Source organism: Sander lucioperca, chromosome 9 (assembly GCF_008315115.2).
Source record: "Sander lucioperca isolate FBNREF2018 chromosome 9, SLUC_FBN_1.2, whole genome shotgun sequence".
Lineage (NCBI taxonomy): Eukaryota > Metazoa > Chordata > Actinopteri > Perciformes > Percidae > Sander > Sander lucioperca.
In genome coordinates, this window is record NC_050181.1 from 10,269,755 (window position 1) to 10,297,287 (window position 27,533).

At 40.7% G+C, this 27,533-nt stretch overlaps 1 protein-coding gene across 13 annotated transcripts in view; it reads left to right on the forward strand.

Moving 5' to 3' along the window:
• Positions 1-27,533, forward strand: part of LOC116046013 (adhesion G protein-coupled receptor L2-like) — an 87,481-nt gene that overhangs the window by 37,143 nt on the left and 22,805 nt on the right. For 7 of the 13 annotated variants that reach the window (XM_031294123.2, XM_036005081.1, XM_036005084.1 and 4 more), the window contains 8 exons: positions 2,857-3,070; positions 7,012-7,121; positions 9,599-9,613; positions 10,791-11,591; positions 19,565-19,861; positions 21,051-21,151; positions 22,750-22,935; positions 24,323-24,361. In XM_031294123.2, coding sequence (XP_031149983.1) covers positions 2,857-3,070; positions 7,012-7,121; positions 9,599-9,613; positions 10,791-11,591; positions 19,565-19,861; positions 21,051-21,151; positions 22,750-22,935; positions 24,323-24,361 — 1,763 coding nt within the window. The remainder of the gene's footprint in view (positions 1-2,856; positions 3,071-7,011; positions 7,122-9,598; positions 9,614-10,790; positions 11,592-19,564; positions 19,862-21,050; positions 21,152-22,749; positions 22,936-24,322; positions 24,362-27,533) is intronic. The other 6 variants (XM_036005077.1, XM_036005080.1, XM_036005076.1 and 3 more) reach the window with 3 other exon arrangements.

A 27,533-nucleotide genomic window follows, 5' to 3' on the forward strand; every position in this document is an offset into this window, starting at 1 on the left:
TGAATTAATAGGCTGTCAACTAAAGAAAAAAAAAAAAAGAAACTCCCAGAATGCAACATATTTCAGTTCAAAAGAAGGCTTAGCAGGCAGGTCAGGGGGAGGAATCTGAAAAGCTACTTTCCTCATAGTCACTTACTGACCAGAATGCATGATAAGGCTTCGTGTCAACAAGGCCAGGAATAGGGATCACAGCCAATTATGGCTAAGTCAAAGTGGTTACCATGGCAATTTGACTAAGTGGTCATATAAAACATTATTCAATTCCCTCACTGATTGTGTAATGTAAAGTTAATCCAAGGTACAGACACAGAGAGAGCAGGCCATTCTCTTCTTCTTTTTACACACACGTTGGATCGTGTTATGGATTCTTTCCTGCAGTTTTCCTGACACCGTTTTCCCTGCAGCTGGTGCCCTTCTGTCGCAGTCTTCAACTGCTGCAAAGTTGAGCAGTCAAACAAAGCACAGAACGCAAGATGAAAAGCTTTTCATACCTCCCCAAGACATTGACATTTGTGCACACAAACAATCTTCCTCTCTTTTCCAAAATCTCTCAAAACTTGTTTAAACCGAGAAAATCAACACAGAAGAATACCTACATCCAGAAATCTTTGTTGTCACGAGGTTTTTCTTTCTTAGCTGTGATTAAATCCTAAAATCTTAAGCAGCATCTAGTTAAGTAAACCAAAAATATATTCCCTTGAATTCAGCTCTCATCCTTCAGAGCGAAAAATCTCCTTTATATATATTTTAACTTTTTGGACAAATGTGTCATTACTTGCCCAATTACAAGTTGACAAGACAGTCATTAATGAGACCGAGACTATACGCAGTTTGGATAAAAAGCAATTTGTTCTGTAAGCTGCTAGTACAGTCGAGATACTCCCCATAATTGATGCAGTGTTAGCCTATGACCAGATACAGCATCTATACAGGCGAGGGAGAAGCAGGCCAGCAAGGCACAGGCCCGATCAATCGCTAGACCTCCATTGACAGCAGCATGCCATCATGGAAGGCAGCTGGCGTGTGCATGTGTGTGTCAGTGAGGGTGTTTTAGCCGGAAAACGGTCTCTCTCCGCTCAGAATTTTAAAACCCCATGAAATGCATTCTTTCTGTATGCTGCCGTGATAAACCCGTCACTCCTTCCATGAGGAATGGCAGGCGGGGCAATCATTAGTCTTCGCAGTAAAGCCGGTGACTCCACTCTGTGTTTTATCATCCACCATTCTGGACAGGTTTTCTGAAAGGTTTGGGTAATTGTAGTGGTTATTGGAATAGATGGAGTGACCCCACAGCCCTCCACTTATGGTTCGGCTACACTGACGTCTCCTAATGAGGTGATAAACAGTCAAGCTAAGCAGAATCTACTGGCCATTAGACAGATCATGGCACTGTAATGAAATGTCTAGTGGCCGAATGCCAGATAAATTATACCGTTAGTTTCATATTTTCTTATACTGCTACTACTACTAGTGCGTGCAGAAGTTTCTCCTAATATGAGATGACTCCAACATTATATTCTCAACAATGTTTCACAGATGTCTGTGTTTGCTAGTATGACATGTGCAGACTGACATAGAATATCATTATAAGTGAGCCAGGCACAGCAGGCTGAAATGACTAGCAGACATTTGGGTCGGGGGTTTTAGGGTAGGAATTTCAAGCCGGAACCACTTCAGCTTTGAGCAGTTCAAACAATGCTAATTGCGTCAGGCCCTGACTGTCAGAAGTGTGAGGATAATTAGAGTGAGGGGGCAAAGTGAACCCGGGGTGGTAAGTGTTAGTACATGACAATGCTCGGAAGCCAATGGGAGCATGGAAAAGGCAAGAGGCTGAAAGGAGGGCTAATTAGGAAAGAGCAGTGCAGAAAATACAAATGGTAGCTGCCCCCTCAGGGACCTACTAGTGCTGCAAACAACGGCGATTATTGACGGTTCATGCAGCGCTCTGTTTGCACTTCTTAAATGAAACACATTTGCATGTTCTACTTAGATAATACCTAATTGTTTTCTTAGAATTGCAGACCTTTCTTTCTTTTTTTTTGTTACTTTGGATCATTTTAACCTCAGATAATGGATTTCTTCTTTTCTTCAGTTTTTGTATTGCTTTTCTCTCTCTTTGCAAATCTGCATATCTGTAGTTCCACCTTATTTGTGACATGCCATTTTATTATTTAGAAAAAGGAAATACAGAAGAATAACCTATTTCATTGTAATTTGCTGAAAGTGGGTGGACAGATTTGAGCGAAATAGTTAATTTTCTCAAAAGTAGAGCTATTTGGCTGCGCTCCCATCTGCTGTGTTCTATGTATCGATTTTTCCTCCTGTGTGGACTCCAGACTCTTCGATCGCCGACACTGTAAAATGGATTATGTTACACTCCATTCTGCTGGGATTCTGAATTTTTCTCTATCTTTCTTTACAGAGCAAGTAAAGCAAAAGAAACAAATGAGGGGGCTTGCACGACTGTAAAACAAACTATTCTCGGTCCAGATAGGTTTGGCTCCGTGGTGGATGTTCTCTAGGTGGAGGCCTTCCTGATGCTCTGTAGCCTTAGTGTTTGCTCAAGAATTTATGAGGTTACCATTGGTCTCCAATGACTTCAATTTGATGTCTTAGCCAACATCCAAGACCACAGAGAGATGGAGAGATGAATTGTTTTGTCTTTCTCCATTCCTGTATCGCGTGTAATGGCTCGTCTGTTTAAAACTGTGGTAAACATTGGACTGCCGTTGCCTATTTATTTTGTGCCAGTGGATTTTTACCGCATGATGTGTGGTCTTATTGTATTGCAGCAGTGATCCTTTTAATTTTATTATTTCTCTAAAAGTTTTGTCTCTGTCTTTGTGCCTCTGCCAGGATTCATCCGTGCGGCCTTGCCTTTCGGGCTGGTCAGGAGGGAGCTCTCATGTGAAGGATATGCAATTGATCTCCGCTGCCCGGGGAGTGATGTCATTATGATCGAGACGGCCAACTACGGCCGAACCGATGACAAGATCTGTGACGCTGACCCATTCCAGATGGAGAACGTCAACTGCTACCTCCCCGATGCCTACAAGATCATATCACAAAGGTAAAACACTGGGGAGAGGAGAGATCTTATTTCACAAACATAACCAGGAGCTGGCGAAGTATAGACCTTTTTTTTTTTTTCTTCTGCTGCCTCTAACATATCTGCATACAAAAGAAACGTTTAAATTATCACCCTGCTTGTGCAGCCACGTACATACTGGACAATTAATCAACATCTCACACCTTTTCAATTTTGACTAAATTATGTAGGTGGCGTTTTGAAATTCTGGAAAAACTGGGGCGCAGCCGTGTGGCAGAGCTCTTCACACCAGCTGTGTGTTGTTGCTGCTGTTTAAGTCGTAATCAGTGTAGCTCAGAGAGACTGCAAGTCACATGAACACCCTCTTAAATCCCTATTTGGAACATTAGGCTGGCTTTGTTCAAATACTTGTACTGGATTGAAGTGACTTTTCCTCAGGTAGTGAGCAGTGCCCATCATGCCTTTTATCCTGGTTACCCTCTCACAGGATACTGCTTTGCTGTCAAATGACAGCACAGCAACACTTCAACTCAACTGCTGCCTACCCCTAGAGGGGTGTGTATTTTTAAAGGGCACTGGATGAACTATTCATAAATAGTAACCAGCACAGTTTATCTTCTAATGCACTGCTCTCCTAACCTAGCCCCCCTTAGGCTAGCTTCTGAGCATCACCACCCACCATTGTACTCCTTTGGGTTAAATCCCTCATTCATGTCTGTATTTACTCCCATGAGGTACATCACTACAGAATAGCCCAGGAATAGATCAAGTCCTCCTGTCTTACTCTGTCTTTCTGAATTTACAGCCGAGTCCCAGTACTCTCGTACAGTAACACGCCGCTGACAGTGTTCATGCCCCTTGGTTTGTCTGCAACCTACTACATTGTGCACCACATCTGTTGACAAGTCAGACACTCACTTGCTGGAGCTGAACTTCAAACTTATCTCCATGTAAGATTCCCTGGAGGCAGTGTGTGGATGAAAGCTTTGAGAAGACTCTGTACCACAAGCCCTCAGCTAGAATTATTCTAATGATTCAGATCAGAGGAAATGGGCTCCTGACCATAATTAAAGTTGATGTGATAACCAGGGATGTTAAAGCAGTCAAAAAGCTTTGGGAGGCCGTAATCAGTCCTCCTTCAGTCTGCAGCAAACTAAAACAAGGAGGATGTTTAACCGGCAAAACATTAAGACACAGCTCTCTGCCAATGTCGGGGAAGATTAACAAAAGGCAATAGCACCACGGACAGATAAAAAAACACATTAAACAAGATTGGGGAGATATAAACAGTGGGACGTCTGCCACACAGAGTGGCAGTTTTGTTGGTTTGGAAATTGCGACGTAAGTATTCATCAGCAACCCGTTTTTCACAACAAAAGCAGCTAGACAGGAATCAATTGGATTGATTTTCAACAACATGAAAGTGTTTTGTCAAGTAAAATGTTTGATTGTAGACAAAAACAAGTGTCTTGATGAAAAATGTATCAAGGAACTAATGGCAACGCAGGTTACTGGGGTTGTTTAATATTCTGGTGATAATTCTCTCAGAGATGTACTGTAAATGGACGACATGTCCGACATCCCTCTCTGCCGACCTTGTTCCCTCTCCCTCTCTGTTTTCTACTAGTCTAGGTTAAAAAAAAAACACAAGAAGATAATCTAAATAAGGCTGTTTTGCTGACTTACATGACCTCATTTCAATGGCCACCGATTCTCTGACTCAGTGAAACTAACTGAATAAAGGGTTTTTTTTCTGTTCAGAGGTGCAGCTCTTGGATAGAAAGGAAGCAGGATTCAAACACTTTACAACCATAAGATGTGCTCAGGGCAATAGAGATTACATGCAACGATTTCAGCGGCAGTTTAAAACAGAGGAAGCGTGACTAAATGCTTAGCAACAACACCTCCCTTTTCTCCAAAGCATCTAAAAATTGCAGTACAATAAATGCCAGAGTGAATTCTTGCAATGTGGAAAGATTAGCAGTGGCAGAATAATTATTTAGATTTTTTACTTAGATGCACTAATCAATATTTTCATATTAACACTTGCACCAATTTTATGCAAAATGTAAAAAATAACCAACACAACATTTAGCCAGCTCAAAATTGATGTGACACAACAGATAAACATTGCCATAAACGCTGCTATGGGTGAAGGTCATCTTATTTGACGATAGGCCGATGGCAGTCAACAAGGCGAATATCGGCCTTTGAATTGGTGCATCCCTATTAACAATGGCTGAAATTACCTTGTGTAGTAAAAATTGAAAGGGTCACTTGTAGTCACACACCCACAGAACATTATCAACCTACTCTGCAGACACAGCTTTAAATGTCTCTTAGCTCATTGTTTAGGCAACTGCTTCAGTGAAAAAGCTCTGATACACTGACTGTATGCTACCTGCTCAGCACCAGCAACATCAGACAAAGTTGGCGGCTAGCTGGTGAACATAGTGCAGCATTTAGCAGCTTAAGAGCCAGATATTTCCTTCAGGAGTTGGTAGATACCAAAACAGGGCTAAGAAGAGAGTGAATATATTGGACTTACAGTCATCACTAGGCCAGAAACAGAACTCCACATAAACACTAAAATTGCTCTGTATCTTCTGGATGTGTAAATAGGTAATTATTTGCAAACACATTAGCCACATCAACTTAAGAGGTGATAATGTGTCAGTGTTATGTTTTTTTTAAATGTGAGTTTAAGTTAAAGTAGCAAAATAATGAATTCCATTACAAGTAAAAAACCCTGCATTAAAAGTTGTACTTAATTAAAAACACTTAAGTATTAATAGTCAAAATTAAAAGCAACTATAATGCCGAATGGCTTCATTTAAGGTCTGTATTATTATATGAATTTTATTATTATCACTGATGCATCAACATGTAAGCAGCAATTTAATATTGTAGCTGGTTGAAGTGAAGCAAATATATATAAATCTCATCATAATAATACATAAGAATGCATTATAATAAATAACTAATATAAAATATGTATGTTAAATGTTAAGTAAATGACAAGTATCCGAAAATTGTACACAAGTACAGTACTTTCTTCTGCAGCACAATCCCATTTGGCAGCGACAAAAAGCCTCTTGAATTACTAATGATTCTTTGAAAGTCATGTCCAATGTTGAAATGGATGTCCAACTTGCATGACTGCTACTGACCTTCTGAAATATTTATCTCAGGCTTGCAAATTGTTGAATGTCCTATTTTGGTGCCAATTTCTTCTTGTTTGCTTCTGTTACTGCTGACATTATTCTCAATCCCTCGGCCTCAAGAGAACTTGATTGAAGTGGAGCCAGTTTCACCCTATACAGTATTTAAACAAACTCAGTCGTCTGCTGTTCTCCTCCTCCCTCTCCCTCTATACAGTACTTGATTCTGTTAGCAACCAGAAACATCTACACACACACACACACACACACACACACACACACACACACACACACACACACACACACACACACACACACACACACACACACTAACTTTGCAATTCACACATCCGACTGTTAATTAACAGAGGGACATTATTTCGTACAATAACCTCACAGAGGAGCTGCTCCGTTTCACCAGGGGCCACCATTCCAGTCCACACGCATGTCACCGCCACCTGTTTTATGTGCTTTAATGAACGTCTTCCCTTTCAATAGTGGTATGAAGACGCTCTTAAGGAAATGCCATCGCTAGTTCCTTACATGCCTTTATCTGCTCGCTTAGTCATTATCACATTCATTTATATTATTTATACGTCCTTAATGCTTTCATTCCTTTCTCTATTTGCCAAGGTTTAAACTAGAATGCATATGTGACAGTCCTGGCTGGGATTTCATCAATTTCTTTGTAGCTGTAACTATGCACTTTCCCCCCCACTCTGTGCTGTTAATGTTGTCTTTGCCGAGTGCTCTTGCTGTGGGTAGTCATGATGAAATCTCTGGTCAATCTTTTTTTTCTAGGTGCAACAACCGTACGCAGTGTGTGGTTGTCACTGGCTCTGATGTCTTTCCTGATCCATGCCCTGGCACCTACAAGTACTTAGAGGTCCAGTATGAGTGTGTTCCCTATAGTAAGTATCGCCATCCAAATCTCATGCTGAACTCTTATTGTGTGTTTTTAAGTGTCTGTAGACTAGACAGATGAGCTGTAACCACAGTCTGTATACTCTTCAGTTGCAAGTGTATTTTCTTTTTTTTTTTTTTTTTTTTTTTTACAGATGATACTTCAACCGGAAGACTAGCATTAATAATGATAAATTAAGTTGATGCATTGAAGGGTTGCAGTCATTAAAAAGGGTTGGTTCACCTAAATTACAAAAAAAGAAGTCTCAATTGCCTCCAGTGGAATCCAGCCATGCAGATAGTTTTGGTTTAATTTGGGCAGGTTTTGAGATATCCGTCTTTAGGTTTGGGTGTTGATAGCTGCTTCCTTTTTTGATCTAGTTCCCGGTTGGCTATTTACCCAAGACATTCTTATTGGACCGTATTATTAATAATAATAATACTAATAAGAATAATGTGTACTTTATAAATCCTGCAATGGGAAATTACATTTTATATTGTTATTAATGTTTTAAATCAAACTTCTGGTTGTTTTCGTTAATGTGCTCTTTACAAGCTAGTGTCAGCCAAAGATTGTTTGTGAGGGAGAAGAATCATCACCCTTTGACTGCGAGTAGACTAGATGTTTTTGTAGTTCAACAAAACCAACTTCGATCATCAGGAAGGGTTCTCCAGTTGTAAAAATAAGGTGTAAAATAAAGTAGGATACACCGGTTATACAATAAAACTGTAGTGTTTTAGTGTAAGTGATAACAGATTTAAATCAAATCTTTGAGTTTAAGTTATACATAACTTTAGTTATTTCAAAATGTTGAAAGCTAAACCTAATCAGATTTGGAAAGGGATTAGAAATCATTCAAATATAAGATGATTCAATACTGCATTTGCATTTAATACAAGATACAAGGTGTGAGATGTGAGATGCCTGCCCCGAGCACAATAGAAGTAAATGGAATTTGTGGTTTATAGTATGCGGTGGCCACGACATTAGAAAATTGAAATTCTCAATGAATCTCAACAGCAACATCTTCTTCAGAAACAGTGTTCCTGTTACTCTGGATAATCCAAAGGACTCTCGTAAAAAAATGATTGGAACAACTTTCTATTTAAGAACTCGTCCCTATATTTGTTTGTGCTGTGAGCAGCACAAACAAAATTCCATTCACCTCTATTGTATTTGGGTGGTGGAAGAAATCTCAGAGGCAGATATTTCCAAACCTGGGCAAATACAACCAAAACTATCTGCATGACTAGAGAGCACTAGGGGTGAACTGACCCTTTCTATAGCTTTAATAACAATTTGTTGCATTTTGCTGACATAATAAAGAATAGATTACAAAGAAATGGGTACATTTTAAGCCTTAGTTTAGTAAAAGTACATTGTGTTCACTAATGTCCTGTGGAAACATACTACAGAGACTTGTAAAACAGCATAAGTGATAATAATCATAAAAGTTTAACCAAATTCCTGTAGTCTGTCACAGATCAGCTTTAGTGTTTCTCTGTGAACATGATTTAATTAAATGTACTGTAGAGTTGGTTAAAACTGGCACTATATTAAACCCTGTCTTTGGTATGTGATATGAGTTAATCTACTTTAAAAGGGTGTTTTAGAGTAGTTTGTAAGAGCAGCTTTAGGCTTCATTCCTGTCTGTGAAAGTACTTAGTATTTAAATTGATGAATTGTAAACATTTTCAGAAATATTCACCCTTTTTTTCCTCTTCTTTCAAACAGACCTCCCTTTCACCTCCTGTCCCCGACTAACCTCTGTGCTCTCATTTTTTTCCAACTTCTAATCTTTCACATATTGTCTCCAGCCTCTCCCCCACTCCACCCAGAGTTTATGCGGCTTCAACAGTCCACTAAAGAAACTCCATATTAGGCCGACTGCTCATCAGTCATCTCGTGTGCTGTTGCGCTCTTTGGCTCATTTAAGAGTTTGTAACATTAGCACCGTGTCAGGTTTTACGTGTGTGGCCGAGCAAGTTTGGAATCGAGTTTTGATTTGTGTTTATAAAGTTTGAATAAACTCCACCCTCAGTCAATACATGCCAAAAATAACTCCAGTGATGTTTCTCTAAGAATGTTATCCATCTAAATATGACCAGGAGATGTTTTTTTTTCTTGCCACTTAGGAGAAGCATTTTTAGAGGGATTTATACTGCTTTTACATCAGCCAATGCATTATTTTGTTGGCAGTTAAAGACTGAGCACTAAGAAGGAATCAAAAGTTAAATGCACTAGAATTCATGGCACATAGCCTGTCTCCAGCCATAACTTGTCTGTTTTTATATCCTAGGATGAGCGGCCGTTTCACTAACAAACACTTTTTTTCCGAGCTCTTCTTCCCAAAGCAGCCCTGCAGTTCATCTCATGGTCATATCCTCCAGCTAATTCTTCTTTTTGTACCTGGTAGTTGACTCATGATAACCTTTCTCTCCCTTTTGCACTCTTTTATGCTTTCTTTTCCAATGCCTGAAATAGAAGTGGAGCAAAAAGGTAAATGAGTGGTCTGGTCCTCCCCCCCCCCTCTGGCTCCTTGTTCTGTGGTGTTGAGTACAGCTCCCCTCACATCTCCTCCCCCTCCTGATTGCCTCTCCTGTCAATTCCTAAACCCATAGGAGGATTGTTTGCACCCATGGAGTCCAAATGAATTTCAGAACAGAATTTCAAATGACATCCACGGTCAACGGATGTAGTTTTTTCCTTGCAATTTGAAAGAAAACACCAACTGTTCGCTGTTAATTTGTTCCAGGGACTCTTGCCTAGCACTTTTGTTAACCCTTGAAGAATGATTAGTTATGTGTATATATTCTTATTTGGCAGTCTTAGTTTGCTTGGCCCAACTTCTGCTGCACCCATAGCACGTGATGTGAAATAGCAGTGATGGCTGAGTGAGATTGGCACAGACAAAAAGAAAAGTTTGAAAGGAAAACAAGAATTCATTGTGTCCCTTTTTAGCCAGTACCAATTAATTTAAAACCGTCTAAATGGGAACAGTGCCACGGCCTCCCTCACCCATCAGTGGTTACTCTTGTGTTCTGCCATAGAAGTAGCCTAGTGAAAATCCTTTACCAATGTTGTTCGATCTATTCCCCAACCTCCACGTTCATTTTACCTCTGCTTTGCTGCCGCCACCACCATTGACAACCTGTTGTTCGTTCTTATCACAAGAGGTGAAGTCTGTTCCCTTTTCATTTTGGTTTATGACCTCAGTCATGTTAGAATGCATGTGCTGTGTGTCCATATACCCAGCTGTTCATGTGGCATTTGACGTCAGAGACAGGCTGGTATTTAAGTTGTGAACTCTACTTCCCCCATTTCCCATGTCTTTTATTTGCAGGATTTTTTACCCTTTCTGTTCACATTTTGTTTTGTTTTGTCCCTGTTAGGATGTAGCAGCAGACCCTTGAGATGCAAGTTCTCTTAACGTCACACACATTTCTCATTCCGAATAATCACTATGACACGTCCGTTTATTTAATTTTTTCCCTATCCACTAGCAATAGTACAAAAGCACTAGTTAAAACATTCCTCCAAATTCACAATCCCTGATCTTTTTTTTATCCCGTACTGTTGTTGTACAGCAGCAAGAATGATGCGTGTCAAATGTGTCACGTACGTTTGAAACATTTTACCTTACTGTATTTTCTTTCACTCTCTTCTTTGTCACTAGTTTTCATTTGTCCCGGGACTCTGAAGGGTGTAGGAGACGCCACCTTCCTGTTTGAGGCAGAGCAGCAAGCGGGATCGTGGTGCAAAGACCCACTGCAGGCCGGTGACAAAGTCTTCTTCATGCCCTGGACTCCGTACCGCACTGACACCCTCATCGAGTACGCCTCTCTAGAGGACTTCAAAAATGGTCGCCAGACCACCACCTATAAACTGCCGCACCGTGTTGACGGAACAGGCTTCGTGGCCTACGATGGGGCTATCTTCTTCAACAAGGAACGCACTCGCAACATTGTCAAGTTTGACCTGCGCACTCGCATCAAAAGCGGCGAGGCTATTGTTAATAATGCCAACTATCACGACACCTCACCTTACCGCTGGGGTGGCAAGACGGACATTGACCTAGCAGTAGACGAGAGGGGCTTATGGGTAATCTACGCCACGGAGCAGAACAATGGGCGCATTGTAGTGAGCCAGCTCAACCCATACACTCTCCGCTTTGAGGCCACATGGGAGACAGCGTACGACAAGCGCTCTGCCTCTAACGCCTTTATGGTGTGCGGTGTGCTCCACGTGGTGCGCTCGACCTACGAAGAGAACGAAAGCGAGGCCAGCAGGAGCCAAATTGATTACATCTACAATACCAAGCTGAGCCAGGGCGAGTACACTGACATCCTCTTCCCTAACCAGTACCAGTACATCACTGCTGTGGATTACAACCCCAGAGACAACCAGCTATATGTGTGGAATAACTTTTACATCCTGCGCTACGACCTGGACTTCGGGCCACCGGATCCTGCTGAAGGTGAGAGCTGCTCCCATTTTTGGTTTCATTCACTTTCTTCTTTTTTCTAATTGATGTATTGTTTGGTTGCAGCATGGCATGTCACAGATGGCTGCCTTTTAATTTTGGATGCAATTCAGAGGTGATAGAGAAAAGGGGGTTGTGTTAGTCTTGGGGAACGGGCTCATTTGCAGACAGAAATTCCAGGTTCACCTTGGAATGAGGGATAGCTCCTAGTGGGACTGCTCCTCTTCAGAAACCCGTTTCTTTATTACCATGAGGCAAGCTCAGGCACTCACTCCAGCTGAAGCTTGGACCCTATCAAATCCTTTAATCTCTGGCTTTATCTGAAACCATTATGAATATATACATTTTTTTTTTCTTTTTTTTTTTTTACAATAGTTAAGGAGGAAAATAGCCATCCTGTTGTGGCCGGATATTTTTAAAGCACCTGGCTGAAGTGTGTGAGTTGTGTACCACATGGTGAATCAGTGTAGAAGAGTAGCTGGAAAGAGAGATCAATTACAGTGAAGAATTGTGTCAGGCAGTTCGAGAGCTTACATTAATCTGTGAAGTGTTGAGAGGTGACATATATGTCATCAGACAGGGACCTTACATTAAGATGATAATGGGCTTAATTACCTGACTGCAGCCACCTTATCCCACAGAGAGTCTCCTGTGTGAAGTGGGGGAACAAGGATCTTGACTTGATCTCTAGTTATGTTAGAAGCTCAGGTTGCCCCCAAGCGCTGGTCTGAAAAACGTTATGATTTTTAACTTCTGGATATTCGGGAGGGGTGGCCAGGGGGAAATCTGATTCTTGACTTGAGCTGTTGAAGGGGGGTTAACATTGATGTCTCAATGGCGGCTGTGTGCTTCTGAACTCTAACCTCTTGTCAACAAGTCTGTTTGTTTTCCTGCCATTCCCTGGAATCTCCCCAGCACGATAACTCGATACCCAAGGGGTGGGGGGGTCTGTTTGTTAGAACAGATGAGTTTGTGTCTGTTCTGCTGAACAACCAAAGCCTCAATTAAGAGTATGTTAGAGGAGATATGAAAATTACTCAAACTTTAATGAGTTCTCCATGCATCCAAACTGCCTGCTCAACTGTTCACGTCCTGATGTATGTTAATGTAATTAACAACTGAATTATCATAATTACCCTCCTTGTCTCAAAAGAGGCTCAGGGAGAGGAGGAAAGTGGCCATCACAGAGCATTTTCAATGAATGGTTTAATGTGCTCTCAGCTAGCGTAAAGCCTCGGTAAACATTAATGCCACATAGGCTTAGCGTTGCCACTTGCATCAGGAACAGTGCGTTTAATCAAGGAACCCAACAGAACATAGTTGTTGATTTCACTAATTATTCTAAATACCCGTTTTCGTCCGCTGTTCTGTTATTGGGATCTAATCAGAAATGCGTCCTTGCAGCAGAACTTGTCATGGTGTATAATTAAGTGTATGGGACAATTTGAACTGCTGTGATCTCAAGAAGGAGAGATGAGTCATGACTAGATGCCACGTCCAGCAGTAGCACACCAGGCTTTGTGAATGGCACTTGAAAATAATTGGTTCTTGTTTATTAGTTTTTTTTTTTCAGATCTACACCTTAAACGTCTTTACTGTGTAGCTATTAGAATTTATTGCTGCCTATGATATGGCGTTGAATTAAACAACCTATTCTGCAGGGTAATCTAATGGTGCTGAAATAATGTCTCTCTCTCTGAAACTGAGGGGCACTTGAGGCGTAAAGGAAATTAATTGTGCCCATTAAGATTCATCGACCACAGAGAGTGTTACCTCGAACACCAAACCCAGTGTATTTCTCTCCTTTGTAGAACTTGTGTAACACAATGAGTGTCTGTGTCCTTTTCTGTCAGAAGCATCAACCTTGGCTGTAATGCTCATCCAGAGAGGTGCTAAAGTGTCTGCAGGATTAGGGGTTTATAAGGGAGTTTTAGCAAAGTGATCAAAGCAGAAAATAATTGACCTTAGCAACTTGTCTGCAGTTTCCTTTACCTTGTGTACAGTGTTTGTAACACTGCAGGTGTCTTAATTCTGGCCCTGGTTGAGGTGATTAGCTAAGATCTTTTCCCATATTGATCTTTCTGCTTATTGTTCCAAACAATTCACACGCATTTAAAGAAAATGTCTACGCCCTGCTAATGCATTGTGAACACAAAACAGCAATGATCAATACTTAAAGAGTTCACCTCCTTAGAGGTGCATGCCAATAAAAAGCACACCAAAGCGCCCGGCGTTACAAAACTTAGAAAGACGTCAGTAATGTATTCTCTGTGATGTGCAAAGGCATTAACTGGTTTCAGTCCAATGAATTAAAAACAAAAACAATCAGAGGAGCCGGCAATCACCAAGAGCATTTCAAACTAACAAGGAGTGAAAGGAGAAAATTAATTTGTATTTGAGGTAGTATTGATCTGAGGTCTTAAAGACAAGGGGCATAAAATGAATGGCTTTGTCCAAAAGGCTTTGCCCACTGCCGTAATCCAGTAGCAGTGAGCACAAGTGGGCTCTACGCTGAATTGAAATGTGAAGCAAAACCACTATTTCATATCCTGCATGCCACATGATAGATATCTATCATCACAGCACAGTTTTTTGCTCAGCCATTTTGTGGCTAAACTCAGCTGTGCACCTCGCTGCACTTTGGCATGCTTTTATATCCCTGAACAACGTCTCCAGGTGAGCCGTCAAGACAGAGGACATTTATGGATGTATCATGCACTAAGCCTGTGTTCCACCCTCTGAAGCATGATGTTCGGCAGCAGAAATAGAGGCTGAAGTAATGGAGTCAGGAGATTTGCAAGAGCTCTAATTGTTCTGCTTCTCGCCATGCATCAACGCTGGCAAGATTATGGCAGGAAATTATTTAAATTAGACGTTATAGGCCTAGACGACAGAGTTTTAGGGTGTTTTTGCTCTGTATATTTCCTTATTTCGGAGTGTATTTCTGTCTGCACATATATGTTTCTGTCTGCATGCATGTGTCTTTATTGTGAGCCACCTTCCTCTGACTCAGACCGTCTAGTTGTGACTATGCTATGTTTGCTGCTCCACAGTACCCAGTTTCAGGCCTCATAAATTAACCGCACAGGCACAGGATATGTCCGGCAGAGGTTTTTCTATCTACTGCTCTTTAAAGAACAAATGTCAATTAAGCAGTGAGGCCTGCAACAATTTCTCAGCGGCTTGAGTTTTTTTCATTAAGCAGAAATAAAGACATATTCCACAGCTTTGGATAAGAAACGGCAGATGAAGTGTCTTGTGGCCCTGCACCTTCCATGCCAAGCCTTGTACTCCTATCACGTAGGCCTGGATGAAGCAGAACAGCATGAGCGCATATAAACAGCCTAATGTAAAATTCATGTCTTCTGGGACTTTCCCTGTCATTAATTACTAGCACTGGCTCTAGGTAAAGAGGCAAAAAAGACCAACTGTAGCTCTCACACAGTTCTTATCCTCTGATACAGTCTTGTTATTAAGTCAAGCTCAAATGCACAATGAATAAAGATATATGAAGACCCACACACATGGAGTCACACCATGTCTTTACTTATTGTGGTATATCGGGAACCGTCAGCATGGCAACATGCCTATTTGTTTGGTTAAAGCAAAAGTTTTGGACATTTTGGTAAATACGTTTATTTGCTTTCTAGGGGAGAGTTCAATGAGAGGCTCAATAAAACTCTCATGTCTGGACAGTACATATGAAGGTACCAGCAGCTTAGCACAAAGGTAACAAAATCAATTTACCAGAACCTAAAGCTCACTAATTAACAGTGTAGGGCAGTATTTGATAACTCAGTAATGTGTATGTCGTGATTACTTTTTTAAGGTACAGTTACAGTTAACATTTAAGATAGGTGTTCATGGTCAGTAAATACCTCCAAAATGTAGACTATTTGTTAAACTGTGTTTTTTATTTTTATTTCTACACATAATGTAACGATTACTTTAGCTTTTGAGTAATTAGTATTAATTAGTTTTTCAATGAGTAATAAGTAATTGATTACATTTTTCAAGTAACTTGCCCAACACCTTAATTAACACGTTATATCTTGCTTGTTTAATCCGTCCAAAAAACGTAGTGCAACAACCACAATTCACTGTTATACTGGGGGTTATGTTCCGGATGTTTTCTTAGCTCTGAGCAGTTGCCAGGCAACCACACTACAGGAAGAAACTGGGCCTGGCCAGGAAAGTTTACGGCACATAACCCACCATAAAACGCTAAATTGTCATTTTTACACTTTTTGTACGCAATAAACAAACAAGATATAACGTGAGTTTTAGAGGTACTGATACTTGGATTTTGTTATCTTTGGACAGAGCCAGGCTAGCTGTTTCCCCGTTTCCTGTCTTTATGTTAAGCTAAGCTAACCAGTTGCTGGCTATAGCCTTATATTTTCCATACAGTATATTTACCTTGCTCTATTGTTGTTCCTGCATTTGGTCAAGTTCACAGTATGATGAAAAAAAGAAAAACTGTCACAGCTGTGTTTTTTCTTTTTAATGTGGATCGACAATAGGAAGTTCGCTCACCATTTCATACAGTTTAGATAGTATGCAGCTCACTCTGGTGCTTTTCAGTTCGAGGACAAATTCCAAAGGAAAAGAAAGGGGACTGTAGCGCACATTGATTGATTGATTGATTTTCACCCTTTAATAACTGAGCTATGCTTATTCGATATTTCCTTTCAACTATATGTGTCTATTTGTCATTTTACTGGGAGAATTAGCCTTGTAGGTGATTTATCTTCAAAAATGTAAACCAATTAAGAGCAGCTTGATTTGGCTGGTATTAGACGGCTTATGATCCATTTATCCTGGCGTTTAAATGGACAGTTAAATAATGTTTACTGCTCTGACTGTGTGTGTCATTTGAGATAAAATGTTCTTTTAGTGCAGCAGTGTAAGCTGCAAAAGCAAGGACAAACAGAATATCTAGACTTCCAATCATCTGATTATGGTTTAATATTTTTTTGTCATCTTCCTTGCAGATGACTCTGGGGGCTATGAAGTGATAAAGCTAATTCTGCTTCATCTCTGATGTCTTGATTGATGATCTTGCATAATGGTTTTCCTTTCTTTTAGTTCTGTTTTAATTTACACACTCTGGTTTCGACTCTGGTGACAGCCATTTGTCAAGTGTTTAATCTCAAACTCTTCCATTATTTACAAGAGGTATTATTCAGCATATGGCAACAATATGCCTTTGGTGTCAGATTGCCCATAAAGAGTGACTTCACTGCCTCTTGAGAGAAATGGCAGCTAATTGGTGCAGCCCTCTCTTGGTTGAGTGCCATCAGAGGACACAAGGATCTCACTGGAGGGGAATTTGCTTTTCGCAATCAAAAGTAAATTGTAGCACGCATGGTGCAGAGACATCAAATAAACCCACATATGCTTCGACATCTGACAAGCACATTACTTGATGTAGTATTAAATAAATATGATGTTCTCGATGGCTTTAACAATCACACTCTGATAACCCAAGACATGCTGACTGTAAAAAGCCACAAAGATTGTATCTGGTCTTAAAACAATCATCGACCTAATTAAATTGATATGATTTCATGATTCTGCATATTTAAAAATCAGAATTTTTCAAAAACTAAAATGATCATATAGAATATAAAGCTCATTAGGTTTTATCTCCATTGGATTGTGTGAGTGATTAAGATTAACTACTATTTATGCTTTGGTTTAATTTAAATATTTTCTCAATCAGTATATTATTCTAAAATGTCAGAAAATAGTGAAAAATGCCTACCACAACATCCCAGAAACCCAAGGCGATGTCTTTAAATTATTGTTATTTTCATTATCAACAGTCTAAAACAGAAAAAAAGCTGAAAAATTGTCATCCGATTGTTAAAGCTAGAAGAGGAGAATTTTTTGGGGGGTTTTAGACTCTTGTTGATGAAAACGGTCATTTTAAAGATGTCTCATTGGGCTCTGGGAAACTATGGTTGACATTGTACACAATTCTGTGACATGTTATAGACTAAATGACTAATCAATAAAATAATCGTCAGATTAATTGATAATGAAAGTAGTAATTTGTTGCAGCCCTAACATGTACTGCAGCATCTCTGAAGTAATTGAACTGCTAATTTTAATATATGCAACAAAAAAAAAGCGTTTGCAGAGACAAAAAATGCCAAGACAGAACAAAATGTGTCTCTGTACAGTATGATAATTTATGCTGAAGTGTGGGTGGTAGAGGGCTTTGAGCTCATGAGTTAAAGCAATGTGGTCTCAGGAGCAGGTTATTCAGGTGATGCAAATTAGGGCTCATATTAGCCAGTGAAAAAGCAGGAGTTTGCTCAGGTATGGAGAGGTTTAATATTCTCAAACCCAATTACACTTGCCCTTGTATTGCATTATATGCGTATATTGAATCAACAGAGTCAGCCTATGAATCATCTCTTTTTTTCCTGATTCAATAAAAAATCTTCACTGGCAATACACAACAAATTTGAATATATATATATTTTTTAGAATATTTTTTGGGCATTTCCGGCCTTTATTTGACAGGACAGCTGAAGACATGAAAGGGAAGAGAGAGGGGGAATCACACGCAGCAAAGGGTTGCAGGTCGGAGTCGACAGCGGCCGCAGTGTCAAGGAGTAAACCTCTATATTTAGGCACCCGCTCTACCAACTGAGCTATCCGGGCACCCATATTTGAATATTTAAAAAAAAAAAAAAGCGACATTTTTTGTTTGTTTTAATCTTTAATTTTTAAACTTTATAAATATTCCTACTCGTGAAAACCGCCCATGTCAGCTGTTACTTATGCAACCATGCTGGCCAACCTGTGAATGTGTGGGTGACAGAAACACAATGACTTGAGTGTAAGTTAATTAGCTAGGGTTCCTGCCAGGGGAAAAGGTCATTGAGTAAAATGTCACAACTACAGCCAACACTGTAGGGTGGTTTGGAGTTTATTTTTTTTTATAGTAAGCATCACAGGAACACTGTTTCCTCCCTGCTGTGGCCTCCAGACCTCATCGCCAGATATCAGCTTTGTAATAAACACAGATATTTCACTGGAATGAAAAAGCAAAGATTTTCATGACTGGCTGATTAGTGTGAAACATGAAATGCGGGCTTGTGTCACCGTTTTCTCTCAGGAAATGGAGAGATATGTGTTGGATGATGGAGTGTCAGATAGGATGATATTGCATTTTCCCAGAAGCACCCAGGGAATGTGAACACTATAGTGCCTTTCACAACAGTAGACCTCATTGTTGAAAGCTGCTTTTATCTCTAAATACAAGCAGGTGGTTGTGAGTAAAAATGTATGATCATTCATACAGAAGAGCACATACAAACATTCACTGTGTTTTCTTTTTGTATTCACATTGGCTATTTATACTGTATAAAATATAGATAGATTATATAGATAGATATAGATTTCCTATTTCTGCTCTCATTTCCTAGTTATATCCAGGCTCTCTGCAGCAGCTATCCATCTGTGCATACCCAGTGGTTTTAAGCAGGAACACACCTGAGCAATGGAGCAAACACAAGCACTTACACACGTCCATGTGCATCGCTCGGAGCAGTGCAGTTCTCCTTCTGCACACTAGCTTTATCAAAGTGCGAGAGATGAACTAGGTAGAAAAAAGTTAAACACAGACAGGCTTTGTCTTCATTGTTGACATTTAATCAGCCCATGGTACTGATTCTGTTAGAAGGTAATCAGTGTTTTGTCAAAGGATGCCCGACCACCACTGCTTGTCTTATTTAGGGGCTTAAGTAAACTAAAACTAGCAAGAGATAGATGTGTCGAGCTGCACGAAGCTTTTAATTTCCAGGAATTATGGGCAGCAGTAACTCTAGCAATACCAACAAGCCACGGGACTCCAAACAGTTGCAGTTCCCCTACTGCTGAAAACAATGGGAGTTCAAGGCAAGGACATTTATGACTCAGGCTCTAACAGCTTCACTCTTCTTTCACTCTAGTGCCAACCAGTGAAGATTTCTCGTTCTCGTCATCCATACCCAAGACTGTTGTGGTCACCACCACCGCTGTGTCCACTGTGAAGAGTCAGGGCGACACCACTGTAGCAGGAGCAGATCCAAGAGATGGGAGGGACCCGTTTGAGGACAATCGTGGCTCAGGTACAGCAGAGCCCACCGTCCCTGAGCTGCCACCAACACCCAGACGCTTCTGTGAGACAACCCGTAGGAGAGCCATCGACTGGCCCCAGACCCACACTGGAAGCACTGTGGAGAGGCCCTGCCCCAAAGGGACCAGAGGTAAGCCCACTATCTGTGTGTTAGTGTTTGTTATTACACGGCTTGGTTGAATACTTAATTCTGAATCAATCACGGCATTCTGCCATCTGCTAATTCTGTAAAACCGACCGTTGCTAAGCATAACAGACAGTTGTCATGTATAGCAGAGCATTGCCATGGGCGCAGTTCTGATCACTCTGGAGGACATCCATCAATCGGTAAAAAGAAGTCTGGTTAATTTATCAGCTGTGTAGGGAAAACCCCATGTCGGGGTCCTGCATCACCCTGTTGGGGTTGTATTCGCTGTAATGACCGCCTCGCTCTACATTATCCCTTACAAACATATTAATGTTATAACTTTATGTAAAATGTTCTTTAAACTTACACTGTATTCCATTAAACCTAAATGTAAACCTTTTCTACCCACTGTTCTGCCTGCAGGATGCTATATATATTCTATATAGAACATCCATGGACTGCTTATACTACAGCTTCTGTCGTTGTCATTTTCAAAAACAGTGGCGTGTCATAAAAATATAGTACCAACGTCCACTGTTTACTTATTGTCTGAATTATATTCAGACAGTATATTCACAGTTATGTCTGACATTTAATATAACTTCTGGAAGTGTAGGAAGTCAGCAGTAAGGGGAGCATTGTGCTGTTATACCCCTTCAGTTGACAATGATACTCACACAGGAATCTCTCATGAGATACCTTAACACCTCATCACAGAGACTGACAGAACTGTCAAAATATAAAGCGGGGCTATTGGAGGAGGAAAGCTTAAAAGAGACAATGTTTTGACTGTGGGGGTGAAAAGGGAACACATCTTGGATTACATACAGTACATTATGTTGTTGCTGTTGTCAGTGGGGGGGGGGCCTTCTATTTTTTATTTAGACATACATGCATAGCATTAAAAATGTTTCCAGACAATAACAAACCAGAGTCCACTGTTTTGTTTTTGTCAGTTTTGTCCAAACTATGTAGGAACCTGACAGTGTTATAGTATGCCTTCTATAATTTGTTTTGTTTTATTTGTGTTAATTGTACAAAGCAGCCTTTCAGATTGTTAGAAGTGGTTGTTCCTGCCAAACAGTTTCCTGCACCAAAGAGTCGATGTGAATGAGGGATCAGCAGAAAGAATTGTATTTGAGCAAGGTTTTGGCTTCTCTCCAACTGTTGTGTTTATTGTGTGGTACTGCAGGCATCGCCTCCTTCCTCTGCACTGTGACAGGGACCTGGTGCTCCAAAGGCCCAGACCTCAGCAATTGCACCTCCCACTGGGTGACTCAAGTGGCACAAAAGGTAAAACAGTAATGTGTCAATTACAAAATATAGCAGCAAACAAACATGTTACACGCCTCAAATCAAACATCTAATAGCAATGTTTTACCCGTTTGCTTGCTCAGTTTATTTTTCTTATACCAGCAGAGAACTGGTCAAGGGTAAATATCCGAGAGAGAAATGACTTAGAAATCTAATGGACGCACACAGATAACAGTTTCAGAAGGCTGAAAGGACCGTAATGCAACACAAACGCACAACATATTGAATTTTAAGGAAATGATTTCTCTTGAACTGAAAAAGGGATTGCACATGCAGCAGGTTCAGAGAGGGTTTCTGGGTGCTCGCAGTGGGCATTTTGGATAATGTAGATGTGACAAACTCAAGAACTATGCCTCAATTCCATACACTACTGATTATATGCAGGTTTTTTGAAAAAGTCTGAAACATTCTAAAGAAACAGGCAGTATCCACAGCAAATCAGCTTGCTTTTTGAGTGTGTGGTTAACATTATTTTCATATAGAAGCTATTCAGAGATGCAAAACATTCAAATAAATTGATGTAAATAGATTAAATTGATCGTGATCATACAGCTTCAGAATGATCTTAAAAAGTAATAATTTATTCTTTGAAAACACATCTATGCTGCATCCATTCCATGTTGGCACAATGGGAAGAATGGGAAAATCTCATGTTATTCCAATTTAGGAATGCTCAGTTGTTATTCCAAGTTGGTTACACCCATTGCTAGCCTTGTAGTGGCAGAAGAGAAATATAGTCATATGTTTTTATTTCTACATATTTGCTGCTCATTAACAAGTGAAACCAGATTCAAAACGGTATACTTGGCTGAATTGAGTGTATTAGCACTGATACTGAATTTTATTTAGATGTTATTGCCAACATTGGTGGTGTTGCAGCCATTATTCCACTTGACACTTCTGTAGTCCTTTTTTCGCTGAGTTGGAGATATCACAGCTGCCAAAAATGTCTGATATATCCGACTCGGAATTACACTTTGGAATCTGAATGGTATGCATGTTGTCCCACTTAGTAACTCGTAATTATGTATGTTATGACATACCTATACCTATTTTGGTTGGTGTGCGTGTGCGTGTGCGTGTGCGTGTGCGTGTGCGTGTGCGTGCATGCATTGCTTCATTTCCTCTGAGTACAAAATGGACAAGTTAATTGATTGGTACATGGTATGATTGAAGCATCATACCATGAATATAAGTATATATAGTATACAGTATACTGTCTATACTAATGATTAGTATGTAGTATGCTCAGCTCAGTTAAGGCAGGTTGGGGGGGGTGGCAACACTTGAAAATAACTGGTGGAATATACTGATCACACATGAGAATACAAACACTGACAGCTTATCGTTTCAGAGTTTCTTCAGCTTGTGTGTTACAGTTATGCTATTGTGTTCAATCCCAGTGTTTATATTCATTCTGCACACAATGCCTTTCTTTCCTTCTAAACAAGCAATGGATTATGACTCTGTGGTGTGTGTGGGATTCATTATTTTAGCTTCAGCTTGCAGAAGCATCTTAGGCCTTCTTCAATGACGCTTCACTGACACCCCCTTGTTTTCCCCGTTGCTGTTTTTAGATTCGAAGTGGCGAAAATGCTGCTAATTTAGCCAATGAGCTGGCACGCCACACACAGGGCCCGGTGTTTGCCGGAGACGTCAGCTCCTCGGTGCGCCTGATGGAGCAGCTCGTTGATATCCTGGATGCTCAGCTGCAGGAGCTCAGGCCCAGCGAGAAGGACTCAGCTGGTCGCAGCTTCAACAAGGTACTGTGAAATCCCTGTCTAGCGTAAACTTCATCCCCCTTTTGCCCCAACTCTGTGTCAGCATGACTCAGAACATTCATTAGCAGGACACCTACCAATACACACAAACCTGCACATGTAATCACACACACACACACACATTCATGGACACACACAGTCTCAGGGGCTAGGGAGGCAGGTCTAGCCCTGAGGGGAAGCTCATTCCTCTGCAGCTCCCTGGTAATTACCGGCTTTGGAAACACAGACTCACCTGGCAGTTCTACCTTAAAGGAGCTAATGGCCATGAGCCTCCCGCCAACACAAAGAATAACTCTTCATTGTTGACAAGTGTGGAACTTCTGCAGGCATTTGTCAAGAAAAGAGTAGGCCCAAGACTTACTTACATCTCTCAGCTGCAGGCAGTCTCACGGAGAGATGAGTGACAGTTTGAAAAATTATATTATTATTCAGACTTTCTTGACAGCAGTTGTTCTGTAAACAAGGTTATTTTCACCGAAATGACGCCCGTTGTTTGTGCCTTTTTGTTCAAGACAGCTACATTGCTGTTACGCATATGAAGATAAGAGCTTCCAGGTTTCTCACTGAGTTGTACATCACAACAACAACAGCGTGCGATTGGCTGATGACAAACAGCAATGACAGAAGTTAAAGCACCATACCCGTGGCTTTGCAAGTTTTATTGTCTTTACTAGAAATCATACACACATGATTTGTTCAAGGAGCTAAAACACTGGTATGGTTCTTAAAGTTGCACGCAGCCCTTTCCCACAAATTGACAAGTGGTAAATGGTGGTGTCCATGGCAGCAATCTTGTCTTGGTTGAAGAAACATTTTCCTGTGTGTGTTTGCAGGAGGTGCTTAAGATGTGGCGGTTGTAATCTGGATACAAAGAACATTTTATCTCTTTGTTGTGAGACTTACAGTATGTGATTTTCTCCACTTTGACTCTTATTAGGTAGGAGAAGGTAACTTATTTAGTGCCAAGACACAGACAAAGGGTTCTACAAAATAGCTACTATATTTTGCTCTTCATGCCATGCAATACAAATGACCTTATCCCTCATTGTTTATCTTCTCATTGTATTTTAAAGCATCGCTAATGGGGAGCATCAGAATCTAGTCTCAGCATTTTTTCCTCCACACTACTGTGCATTTCTCATCCCTTCCCCTCACTATTATGTGATCCATATTCATATTTAGAATTCCCCTGAAAAGCATTTAGAGCTGTCGGATCATTTCACGGTTGTAGTTTATAGACCTGTGCCTTTCCTTCTTTTCATTAATTCTGTACTTTATGGTAAGTGGCATGATTTAATGCTTCCTGTATTCTTACCACCTTTTTCTACAATCTGTCTTTTGTGCTTGATCCTCTTGTTTTGTGGAAAAGCTTCAAAAAAGAGAGAAGACATGCAGGGCGTACATGAAGGTATAACTACTACTGTAGGCTTTCCGTGTTGCTTTTGTACCCTGATCCCTAACGCCTGACCGGCAGCATGCAGCACTGTCTGTCTCTATGTCCATGATTGTCTTCTTACAGTATGTGCCTGGTGAACTGCTTATACAAGATGTGGCTGCTTCCTCGTCTGACTCGCTGTCTGTTCTCCCGTCATTCAGTCTGTCTGAGGATGCCACCGTTAATATCACTCTGTCTTTGTCTTGTTTCCCCTCCTCTGTGTGCTATCACTTGTACATCTTTCTTTCATTTTTCCCTCTTCTCCTCTTCTTCCTCCCCCACTCTTCCTCTCTCTCTGTCTCTCTTGTCGGCTCTTCATACGTTGTGTGAATAATTGCCTTCCCACGGTCGTAATTGCGTCTCCCTGTCAGCCAGAAGTGTGATCAAAGTGGCAGTGTGCTTAATTTTCACTTGCTTACATTGTACAATTTCTAGTCTCCCTTGTCCCCTTAGCAAAAAAAAAAGTCTCCTCACCCCTTGCAGTCGTGTTTTATCTGTGAGATTAATTTCTGAGCCCATTAATATGTTTGTGTTCCATTCAGATTTTTCAGTCTTTCCTCCAGACATTTTGCTTTTCCTCTGTTGTGCTGAGTATATTTCCTCAGCTAGGTTCTACTCAAAGACAAGGCCATGGTGTTAACACTGGGGAGGAGATGCCTTGCATGGCATAACACAATTCAGTGGCTCATGGGGCTCCCTATAAAGTTGAGTTGTTTTCACTTTAGGTCTCATTTTACTGAAAGAAAAGGGTGTTGCATTTCCCTCAGCTGATTTAAAGAATGTCTGTTTAGCTGTGTTAGCAGCATGGCTCTATGGATGGTCATGTCGGCCAGTCTGTCAGTACACCACTTTGGTCCAGACTGAGATATCTCAACAACTGTAGGATGTATTGACATTCAATTTTATACAGACATTCATGGTGCCCAGAGGATGAATCCTAATGTATTTATGATGCCCTTACTTTTCCTCTAGCACCACCATGAGGTTGACATTTGTGGTTTTAAAAGAGTGCTATAACTATAACATGTGTACTATAACACAGTAGTCACAAAAAAACCAATACCAAAAGTATCAAAACCAATGCAGCAGAACTAGAACCATCATCTTTTTATTCCATGCATTTTTCTTCCTCGGCAAAACCTGGCACCTACATTACCCACAATGCTCAACAGTTAATGCAGAGATTTGGGCATATTATGCAAGTAGCGGCTAATAGTAGCTGCCTGAGGCAGATATGAGGAGCGGGCTACAAAGGTCTGCCCCAACTGATAGTGACTCAAGTGACATCATGTGAGGTAATTTGTCAAGCTTTGCGCCACTCCCTCTGGAGACACAAATGCTTTGTACAAATTATTTCAGATATGCAGTAGTACTCCCCAAGACCTGTAAACAGACTTTGATGTGTAAAATTGGTGGAGTTCCCCTTAGCGTAAAATATCTTAACTATTGGACGGATTTCCATAAAATGTGGTGCAGACATTCACGTCCCCCTCAGGATGAGTTGTAACTTTGAACAATAACCCTTAACTGCTCATCCAGTGCCATAATTAGGTAAAAATAATCCAATTAATTTGTCCAAACTGCAAAACGAATGACTTTCCATCAGCCTCAGCTGCATAGATATATCTACGTAGATACCACATCCGGCTTGTGAGATGCGTCTCTGCCACCACTGCCATCTTGGTGAGGAGAAAGACCCGTTCTGACCATAAAGACTCATAGAAAAGCATAGACTTTTGTCCTGCTTTTGGATGTTCATGCGAAAGAAAAGCCAAAACTAAGCAACAGCGATGAGTTAATCCCCATAAAGCCCTGTCTTAAAAAAATCATAAATAGCATTTCTAACAAACCAAAAAATCATTTAAAAATTTTGTGAGAAATTATGATTTTAATTGTGGATAGACCACTTGCTTTGATAGACAAACATGCATTAGGAGGTGCGGCTACTCTGGACCAATATGGCGGCCACATTGATCGCTTCATTGAACAGCAGCCGTCAGTGGGGTATCTACGTATATATGTCTATGCCTCAGTTGTACCTTGTGTTTAGTGCTAATTAGCAAATGTTAGCGTGCTAACAAGCCACACTACGATGGTGAACACGGTAAACGTTACACTTTCCAAACATCAGGATTTTGTTCACTGCTGTGCCTACATTTAAGCTGTGGTAGGCACTTTTTTTTGGCGTTGTTGGGCAAAACATCCATAATAACCTTTCAGCATATTGTAATTCAAGTGGTATGAGAGAAAACTAGACTTCTGCACCTCCTCTTGGCTCTGTTGTCAGGTTTCAGATAATCTAGATGTGACGGGAGATCTGCTGTTGCTCTTGAAGTCAGAGCTGTTCACCAAGCTCATTTCATTTCTTTAACTAAAGTAAGCTATGGGGGCTCCTCTAGTAGCAAGAGGAAAGTAAAGTGACCTCCACCCAGGCAAGAATTAAAGAGGATTCAGTTCGAACACAGATTCTTTCTGTGCTACACAAATTAGAGACAGACGACCTTTTATTCTCCTTTTGGATTCATGGGTCCTTTGAGGATGGCTCACCGGGGTGTTGGAAGACCATTTAGTGTCTGTCTGGTTGTAATGGTTACAACCCTGTAATGGCCACTGCCCTCTGTCCTGCACAGAGAGAGAGAGAGAGAGAGAGAGAGAGAGAGAGAGACACTTACTTCCCATCATAGTCACAGCTCACAGGCTTCCAGTTGCCTGCAAGGTCAGGGCCACAGAGATTGATTTCTGTGCTCGGGCCGAGATATAAAGACACGCTGAGAGCCCTGTGTCTGGATACAGTCATCATCGCTGTGGTTGATATGAGCTCAGTGGTCAAATGTTGCGGTTAATCATATATTGGTGCAGACTTTGGTTGATCCCCTTTCTTATTATTCCAGGCGCACAGATAATCCTGTCTGTAGTCAATTAGTGTTTTGGATAATCACAGCTGTGGCTAATTGGTACAGTGAGTAAGGGCTTGTTGTGGTTAATTACCGTTATTGTGGTGGGCATTGCTGTGGTTAATGGCACCTATGGTTAAATTGTCACTCTGATTTACCACACCAAGGGTTGAGCTAGATTCTGAATCTTACAACTGTCGACGTTGTGGTTGTTGTGTCAGGCAGGAGTCATGAACTCTTCCAGGGTCAAA